The sequence below is a fragment of the Erinaceus europaeus genome, chromosome 12 (assembly GCF_950295315.1).
Source record: "Erinaceus europaeus chromosome 12, mEriEur2.1, whole genome shotgun sequence".
Taxonomy (NCBI): Eukaryota; Metazoa; Chordata; class Mammalia; order Eulipotyphla; family Erinaceidae; genus Erinaceus; species Erinaceus europaeus.
Genome location: NC_080173.1, coordinates 81,236,899 through 81,247,283, shown reverse-complemented (window position 1 = coordinate 81,247,283; position 10,385 = coordinate 81,236,899). Strand labels below are relative to the sequence as shown.

At 40.1% G+C, this 10,385-nt stretch overlaps 1 protein-coding gene across 1 annotated transcript; it reads right to left on the bottom strand.

Annotated features, from left to right (window-relative positions):
- Nucleotides 1-602: 602 nt before the first annotated feature.
- Nucleotides 603-1,556, bottom strand: LOC103111580 (olfactory receptor 1P1-like). The gene has a single exon (XM_007520877.1). It carries the CDS (start codon nt 1,554-1,556, stop codon nt 603-605), a length of 954 nt encoding a protein of 317 aa, XP_007520939.1.
- Between the last annotated feature and the right edge of the window lie 8,829 nt (nt 1,557-10,385).

Here is a 10,385-nt window from a genome sequence, read left to right as displayed (position 1 = left end):
CTCCTGGTCAGAAGCATTATCAGGAAGGTGCTCCAGGTATCTGCCATGGCTACTTCTCCTGGGACCTGAAAACTGAATATGAACCAAAATTCTTATAAGGTATAGAAGGTGAAAGTTCTGGCCCCTAAACTCATGCTACATTCAAGTCATTGAAAAATCACTGAAAATCAGTCGACATCTTCCTGTATTTCTGACAGCTTTGTTTTAAACTTTGTGGTTGAACTCTCCAAACCATGAGACACTCTAATTTCATATTTTTGTTGTAATGATATACTGTTCATTAAAGTTATAAACCATTTGCCATACAACACTGAATTTACTAACTAGGTCATTCACTCACTTTTCATAACTGTACTAACCATGTTTTGCTCTTCTTTGAAAAGTTATTACAAATCAAATAAAAGAGTAAATATGAAACTCAATAGAATAATTTTAAATCATGATGCTAAATTCTAATTTTCCTTAAAAAAATGTCCCCTTCATATTTGGGAGTCATATGGGAGGGTGGTCATGTGAAATCCCAAAGTAAGATGTCTGAGGTAGAAATTTATCTGGAATTCATCAGTGGAAGGCACAGAAGACGTCCAGTGTTCCTGAAGAAGTCACTGGCCCCTCAAGAAGGAGACTTTGCCTCCGAGAAGCTTCCCCAGGGCTCCCTTCATGTCCTTGTTCCTCAGGGTGTAAATAAATGGGTTTAACAGGGGAGTCACCACTGTGTACATGACAGCAGCTGCTGTGTCCCCTTGTACTGAATTGGATACAGAGGATGAGGGGAACAGATAAGCCCTGAACACTGTCCCAAAGAACAGGGCAACGACAGCAAGGTGGGAAGCACATGTAGAGAAGGCCTTGCGTCTTCCCTGGGCAGAAGGAACTCTGACAATGGCTGAAACAATGTAGATATAAGAGATCAGGATGAAGATAAAGGGAACTACAAGGACTGCTCCCCCCAGGTAGAGGAGCACTAGCTCATTGACCCGAGTGTCGGAGCAGGACACCTTCATCAAGGGCACCAGATCACAGAAGAAGTCAGGAATGATTTTATTCGGGCAGAAAGTAAGTCGAAACATGAGGAAGGTGTGGGGCATGGCAAGAAAATTAGTAAGAGTCCAGCAGGTGGCGATCAGGAGGACGCAGCGCCTGGGGCTCATGATCATCATGTAGTGGAGAGGGTGGCAGATGGCCACATAGCGGTCATAGGCCATTGTGGCCAGGAGAAGGTTCTCCAGTTCTCCCAAAGTTAAGAAGAAGTAGAGCTGGGTCAGGCATCCTGCGTAGGAAATAGACCTGCTCTGGGTCTGGATGTTCACCAGGGCCTTGGGCACGGTGGTGGAGGTGAACAGGATATCTGTACATGACAAACTGGCGAGGAAGAAGTACATGGGGGTATGGAGGTGCTTGTCAGTGCTAATGGAGAGGACGATGAGCAGGTTGCCAGTCACAGTCGCCGTGTACATGCACAGGAACACCAGGAAGAAGATGGGCTGCTGCTCTGGCTGCTCTGAGAAGCCCCAGAGGAGGAACTCAGAGCTGCAGGTCATGTTCCCTTCTTCCATGATCCCAGAATCACAGCAGAAGACCTTGGAGAAACCCGTCAAGATTATATAAATATATTTCACACTCAACTATTAACAAAGGTAGAATTCTGTTTTACTCTGAAAGAAAAACATGACAATGTGATTTCATACATGACAATTATAGCAAATGAGTGTTTTTATTGCAAACTGATCAATGCATGTGTCAGGACAGATAAGAGATACAAATTGGGAGACTCCTCATGGACATCTTGTTCTCATTTCTACCTGTTTTTTTTTTCTCCCAAATTTCTTTAATTGTAGTTCCTTTTTAAGTCCACCTATGCTTTCAAGGAATCAAGCACTTCTTTTCATTTAATTATTCTAAGTATTAATTATTATTTATGGTCCTGGTACAGTATCCCTCATGGTGTAGGTGAGTCAGACAGTGGCATTTCTTGCACTTAGATATTTATGAATATAATGGGAGCGACATCTGCATGTACTAAGATCCTATAAAATTTAATTCAGGGTTCTTCACCATTCACCTTTCTCAGATCTCAGGCATTTCCTATCCTTAGAGACAGACACTATTTTGAAGACACAATTTCATGCAAGGATCCCAGTTCAAGACCCCGGCTCCACACCTGCAGGGGGCTCGCTTCACAGGCAGTGAAGCAGGTCTGCAGGTATCTACCTTTCTCTCTCCCTCTCTATCCCCTCCCTTCTCTCTCAATTTCTCTCTGTCATATCCTATAAATAATGAGGGTAAATGGCCTCTAGGAGCAGTGGATTCATAGTGCTGGCACTGAGCCAAAGCAATAACTATAGAGGCAAAAATAATAATAATAAGGAAAGAAAAAATATATAGTTCCAAATCCTCCTACTAGAACTATGCTGTGATCAAACAGATACTAGAAGCTATAGGTAAAGGAAACTTCTTTTTTCAAATTATTTGTATGACAAAAAACCTATAACCCATACTGTCCAAATTCTTAAAAAACATATTAGATGTAAACACACACATGTGCATCCACACACAAACACACTTCAGATACAATTCAGAGATTGGGGAAGATCAGGAAGGTTATCAGGCCTATAGACAGAGCCAGTACCTTGCTATGTACATGGACTTCAACTATGAAATCATCAGTCTTTTGAACACAAAGACTCTGCTCAGTCCCATCCCTGGTCTTCATTGTGTGATATTCTCAGTTCCTTGAACACTATCTATCTTTGATACCTTTTTTTTTAACTTTACTATCTTTATTTTTTATTTACTGGATAGAGACAGCCAGAAATTGAGAGGGAAAAGGGTGATAGAGAGCGAAAGAGAGAGAGAGAGAGAGATTAACCACTTGCAAAGCTTTCCCCCCTGCACGTGGTGACCGGGGGATTGAACCTGGGTCCTTGCACATTGTAACATGTGTGCTCAATCAGGTGCATCACCACCTGACCCCTGCTACCTGTTTTTCTCATCCCTGTTTTCCATTAAGTCCTACTCATTCCCAAGATTTCAGCAAAAACATCCCATAGAGGACTTTTCAGGCTTTCTGCACATAGCTGATATTCCAACACTAACATCTATGCTGTTTTTACATTGCTTTACAGTGATTTTACATATTTAATTTTATATTTATTTATTTATTTACTTTTCCTTTTGTTGCCCTTGATGGTTTTTATTGTTGTTGTAGTTATTATTGTTGTTATTGCTGTCATCGTTGTTAGATAGGACAGAGAGAAATGGAGAGAAGAGGGGAAGACAGAGAGGGGGAGAGAATAATAGACACTTGCAGACCTGCTTCACCGCCTGTGAAGCGACCCCCCTGCAGGTGGGGAGCTGGGGGCTCGAACCGGGATCCTTCATCCAGTCCTTGTACTTTGTGCCACATGCGCTTAAGCCACTGCGCTACAGCCCAACTCCCCATATTTATTTTTATATTGCTTTACAGTTATTTACAATTTACTTCACTTAGGCCAGCTACTCATTGGAAAATGTTTCAAGTGGTCAAGGTCCTTGTGTTTAAATTTCATCATATGATACCCCAAGATAATACCTGTAACTATCAGCTTATGATGGCCAAGTTAAAATGAAGTCATGATCAATGAAAGATGGGTAATTCAACTTTTCTCACTTAATTTTAGAAAAAGGAGAGTCATAAGCATGGGTAGCAAAAGCTGATTTTCCTCACCTCACGTACAGGGAGGACTGGGTACTTTCACTCGTCCTCTATTCAAATCACCTACAATGACACTCTATCAAAATACGGACTTTCCTGCTATAGAAGAACAGACCACGGAGCATTCTCTATTACTGTCCAAATCCAAGACCACTTAATGTCAGCAGCAAGTCTCACAGGAAGGAAATTCTCAGCCCACGCACAGAACCCCCTTTTTCAAAATGCCCAACTTTCTAGAGCTCCCCACAGGTGCTAGATAGAAGTCCATAACTGTTCTGAAAGATTTACCCTGGGATTTTCTGAGTAAGAAGAGAAGTACTTCTCTCATCAGTCTCCCCTTCAGTACAGTGGAGCAGGCTCAACTCCCTCCTCTCTCCTTGTATGTGAAACCTTCTAGACACACCAACCAGCAGGGAGCCTCCTTTGTCTGATCTCCTCCATCGCCCAACTTTTGTGTCCCATTTGGCAACTCTCTTCTACTGCATTGGCAATATCCTGCTTTTGGTGAAAAATATTTTAGACTTGCCTCTCAATTACTGAGACTTGAGTTCCAATCCATGCATAAAGATCACCTTTCTGCCTGTGACACCTCAGTTATTAGCAGTAACGTCCTACTGTGTCTTACTTATTTAGTCCTCTAAATCACTAGACATTAAGACAATAATCTTTTGAGTACTTAGAGATTGTCTTGCTGTGCACACTGAAAGTTAGCAGGTTCATGTATAGATTGACTGCCATTACTGCAATAATCTTTCTCTACACCCCAAATACTGTAGTTTTTTTCCCCCTAATAAACATCAGAAATGACTCTAGGGCCTTCTGCTCTTGGGTATAAGGAACTTGTGCCATTTCATTATTTCTCAGACAGCCTCAGCTTATGTCCTCAGGGAGGGAGAGTGACACTCAGTAATTGTCTTCTATCCTATGCTTCTCTCTGGAGAAGGTCATGAGAAGGGAGAGAGGTGTGCTTCTGCAGTATTTGGATGTAAAATTTTCTCTAAAAATTCATTCATCATCTATGCCTAATGTTTAACTAGAGAGTGTCCCCATCCACCCAAACATATCTCCTTTATCAAATATATCATTAATAATAATCTTACATAAGCCTAAAATCCTCTGCAAAAATTAGAAATTTTGTTGGATAGTTTGGGTGTTTTTTTCCTCACTATGGCAGGGTGATTTTTTCCAGATAAGTAGAGACAGAAACTCTCTTTTCTTCATTTAATATTCTGGGCCTGCTTCTCATTAATTAACTGTCCATAGGTGTGGTTATTTTAGGGCTCTTAATTCTATTCTACTGATCTGCGTATCTATTTTTGTTCACTATCACTCTGTAATATAGTTGGAAGTCAGCAAGTATGATACCTCCGTTTTTGTTCTTTTTTCAATCTTGGGAGTGCTTTGGTTATTCTGTTGTGTTTTTCTTTTTTCTGGTTCCAGATAAACTTCTGTAGCATTTTAGTCCCTTAAAGAAGGTCAATGAAACAATCACATTGCACTGAATCTGTACATGTTCTGTGTAGGATGGTTATCTTAACAATGTCAATTTTTCTAATCCACAAGCATAATATATCTTTCCATTTCTGTCCATGTTCCCTTTAGTAGTGACCTCACAATTTTCTTTGTACAGGTCTTTTACCTCTTCTGTTAAGTTTATCCCTAGATATCTAAATCTTTTTGCTGCTACTGTAAATGGAATTGATTTTTGGATTTCTTCTTCCAGTTTACTATCTGCATAATGATTGTAAATGAAAGAGTAGAATTTACAACAAAAGACCCTAGAAATTTAAACTACCATGAGATATTTATATAAACATTTATATGCTGAAGGTGAATAATAATAATGATGATGATGATGATGATGGTGATGGTGATGATGATGTTCTTTGTAGCATAAAGCTTCCCAAGGACTTTCGGAGATGGGGCTACAGAGTAGAGTAGCTGTGTTTCTCTCCTTTCATCTCCCTGATCAACTAAGAATATTAAAAAAGATCACCTGAGACTGCAACAAGACAAGACTAGGACTACTTTGGGAATCCACCAAGTCATCTGTGAGTGAAAACACGTGTGGCTTGAGAGATTCCTGGGGTTAAAGCCCATATCTACTCCCGAGCACCTGGTAACAGTCTGGCAGTTTGCCAGCTGAGGAGCCAACTCCAGTCTGTTTTTACCAACAAAAAGACTGCTGAAGGGAGGAAAGGACCTACCACTCACCAAATCTACTGCCCCTTGGAGGCTGGAGCAGCATTGCGGAGTCCCTGTGCTGACATTGGGGGGTAGAAAACTGACTGGGAAACTAAGGAGAACTAAGGGATGTATAGTGGGAGCTTTTCCACATTCTTCTCCTCATGAGAACATGGTGAATAATGGCCTCAGAACCCACAGACTATAGATGGGACTTGTTTAGAAATTCACAGGGCTAAGAAGTGATGCCTGGCTTGACTTTGGCTACAGGCAGAGAAGCTGAATTGAGCCTGGAGCTTTGGATCCTTGGGGCATGGAGTCCCTTTGCAGAACCACTGTGCTACTTCTCCCCCACCCTCCTTTATCTCTTAGTCAAGAGATAAAGCTAAAAAACACCTTATATATAAAAAGCCCTCAGGCTCTCATAGCCTACAGGGAAGAAAAAGGAAAAAAAAATTTTAACAGCCATTGTGCTTCAATTCAGAGATTAAGATAACACTGAAACAGCTGTTAATTTTCACAACTGTGAACTCTAAGTACGTTAGACACAAGTCAATCTAGGCAAGAGTGATCAGTGAATTGAAAAGTACAGAGATAGGAACCTCATAACACACTATATAAAATGGTTAAACCAAGAAGAAACATTGGAGAGATGAACCAGGACAAAAGTCAGGTTAACAGCCCCCCAAAGGTAGAAGCACATAAGAATGAGGACAACATCCTAACACTAATTAAGACATTAGTCACAGGAGTGAGGAAAGAGTTTGAAAGAAATGTCATCAGAAATGCAGAAACAACAAATGAGGCTCTGAAAGAAAACACTGTCTTCAGGTACTTAGAGAGCTTAAAGCTTAAAAATAGCTGAGTTGGGAGTCATGTGGTAGAGCAGCAGGTTAAACACAGGTGGTGCAAAGTGCAAGGACCGGCAAAAGGATCCTGGTTCAATCCCCTAGCTCCCCACCTGCAGGGGAATACTTCGCAAGTGCTGAAGCAGGTCTGCAGGTATCTATCTTTCTCTCCCGGTCTCTTTTTTCTGTTGGAAAAAAATGGGTTGAAACATTCAGGAGAATGAAACTGAACCACTACATTTCACTAAACACAAACATAAAGTCCAAGTTGATCAAGGACTTAGAAGTTAAACCAGAAACTGTCAAATACTTAGTGGAAAACATTAACAGAACCATTTTCTGCATAAATTTTAAAGATATCTTCAGTGAAATGAATCCAGTTACAAAGAAGATTAAGGCAAGAATAAATCAATGAGACTACATCAAATTAAAAATCTTCTGCACAGCAAAAGAAACTACTACCCCCAAAAAACAGACCCCTCACAGAATGGGAGAATATCTCTTTTTTTGGACCTGTCATTTTTATTATCATTGTTATCTTTATTTTTTGGATAGACAGAAGCTGAGAGGGAAGAGGGAGATAGTGAAAGAGAGAGACAGAGGGACACTTGCAGCATTGCTTCACCACTTATGAAGCTTTCCCCCTGAAGGTGGGGACCGGGGGCTCAAACGTGGGTCCTTGTGCATTGTAACATATGTGCTCACCTATGTGTGCCATCAACAGCCGATGTTTACATTCCATACATCAGACAAGAGGCCAATAACCAAAATATATAAAGATCTTGCCAAACTCACCAACAAGAAAACAAATGACCCATCCAAAAATGGGGAGAGGACATGGACAGAATATTCACCATAGAAGAGATCCAAAAGGCCGAGAAGCACATGAGAAAATGTTTCAAGTCATTGATTGTCAGAGAAATGCAAATAAAGACAATAATGAGATACCACTTTACTCCTGTCAGAATGTCATACATCAGAAAAGGTAGCAGCAACAAATGCTGGAGAGGCTGTGGGGTCAAAGGAACCTTCCTGCACTGCTGGTGATTATGTAAGTTGATCCAACCCCTGTGGAGAGCAGTCTGGAGAATTCTCAGAAGGCTAGAAATGGACCTATGCTATGACCCTTCTCCTGGGGATATATCCTAAGGAGCACAATACACCCATCCAAAAAGATCTGTGTACACATATGTTCTTAGCAGCACAATTTGTAATAGCCAAAACCGGAAGCAACCCAGGTGTCCAACAACAGATGAGTGGCTGAGCCAGGTGTGGTATATATATATATATATATATATATATATATATATATATATATATATATATACAGTGGAATTAACTATTCAAGTATTAAAAATGGTGATTTCATCATTTTCAGCCTATCATGGATGGAGCTTGAAGAAATCATGTTTAGTGAAATAAGGCAAAAGAGAAGGATGAATATGGGATGATCTCACGCACAGGCAGAAGTTGAAAAACAAAATCAAAATAGAATACACTAAGCAGAACTTTGACTGAGGTTGGTGTATTGCACTAAAGTAAAAAACTCTGGGGTGGATGGGGGGAGAATTCAGGTCCTGGTACATGAGTGCAAAGGAGGACCTAGTGGTGGTTGAATTGTTATGTGGAAATGTTATGCATGTACAAACTATTTTTTGTATTTACTGTCGACTATAAAACATTAATCCCCCAATAAAGAAATTTTAAATAAGAAAGATTGTCTATCATGGTCAAGTGTGACTTTTCCCAGGGATGCAAAGATGGTTCAATATACATAAATCAATAAATGCAAGTCACCAAATCAAGAGCAGAAAAGGAAAAAATCACATGATCATGTCAACAGATGCAAAAATATGTCAACAAGACTCAACATCGTTTTATGATTAAAACTTTAAAAATAGGGTTTTAAGGAAAATTCCTTAGTCTAAATGAAGCCTACACCAAAAAAAAATTCACATCCAACATTATACTCATTGGCAAGAAACTTGAGTTTCTCCACTTAAATGAGGTAAAAGATAGGGTTATCCATATCACAGTTAATATCCACATAGTATGGGAAACCCTAATCATAGCAGTAAAGCAAGAAAAAGAATTTAATTTTGAAAAATATGTATAAAACTATCCCTATTCATAGATTTTACGATAGTACACATAAAAATGCAAAAGAATATGGGCCCCAGATCAAACCGGTGGGGTTTACAGTTAACAATATGTATATACTTTCCCTATATTTGGGAGCTACTCTCTTCCCTGATCCAGCTTTCTAGTCCTTTTTCCAACTATGACACCATCTCCCCAGACAATAACCTGAGACCACCTGCATATTAAATGTAAGTCTCAGGCAAAAACTAGTAAAGTCATGGGCCCTCTGGAATATACCTAAAATAGACCTACTAGCTTTTCCCAAAATGCAGACCCCAATCTTCATCTGCAGTATTCTTGCTTTTAGGCTCATGATTAGTCAATAATTTGTTCTACTTTATATCTTAACTCTTTTTCAGCCACCAGGTTCCAGATGCTACCATGGTGCCAACATGACTTCCCTGGGCAGATGACCCCACCAGTGTGTCTTAGAGTCCCGCCTCCCCAGATCCCTGCCCCACTAGAGAAAGGAAGAGGACAGGCTAGGAGTATGGATTGACATGACAATGCCCATGTTCAGAGGAGAAAGTTACAGAAGCCAAACCTTCAACTTCCTGTACCCCACAATAATCCTGGGTCCATACTCTCAGAGAGATAAAGAATAGGGAAGCTATGAAGGGAGGGGATTGGATATAGAGCTCTGGGAGTGGGCAATGTGTAGAAATGTACCTTTCTTATCCTATGGTCTTGTCAATGTTTCCATTCTATAAAAAAAAAAAAAAAGTAGAAAAAATTCAAAAGAATCCACTAAAAATTCTTGGAAATTTTTAGACAATACAGTGAGTTAGGCTACAAAATTAATACACAAAATAATGTAATTCCTTTATAGTTTTACTTTTCTAGCAAGTGATTCTATGATTTGATTTGATTTGAATTTGGAAGGACTTTTGCCAACTTCCATTGGTACTGACATCCTTATTTATAACTCCTGCGTCAGCAGGGTGGAGGAGAAATATGGAGGATTCAGAAAGCTGTCGAAAATGTGTGTGAGGGGAAACTGGTCTGTATCTGTTTCACATTATATGTTTTTTTTCCTCTGGGACCTTACATCTGAGATTAGGTATTCTGTTCATGTCAGTGCACTCCATTACTCAAGCATCAGTCCCAAGGAGTGGGATAGGAGAGTGTAGTTACAGCATCTTCTCTGGTTCCTCCTTGCCAGGCTATCAGTCTGTGTAGAACACCTCAGCTCCTCCATATGGGCTTCACCTGGGCCAAGGACAGGTGTCTCCACACTGGTTTTGCTTTTTTTTTTCTCTCCAGGGTCACTGACTATGTTGCTTGTCCTAAATAATAGCTCCTAACCATATCTATATAGACAAATTCTGTCCAATGAAGAGTGAGTGAATCTTCTTTTTTCTTTTTCCTCCAAGGTTATCACTGGGGCTCAGTGCCTGTACTACAAATCTACTGCTCCTGGAGTGCTGGTATGCATGAGACCCCTTCTGTTTCATTTGGTTTAAATCCCCCCTGCTTAACACTATTCTATTTACATAACCACTTCATTCTATTTACAT

What these genes read in the sequence shown, in the direction of transcription:
- LOC103111580 (XM_007520877.1), bottom strand. Translation starts at nt 1,556, where the DNA reads ATGGAAGAAGGGAACATGACCTGCAGCTCTGAGTTCCTCCTCTGGGGC.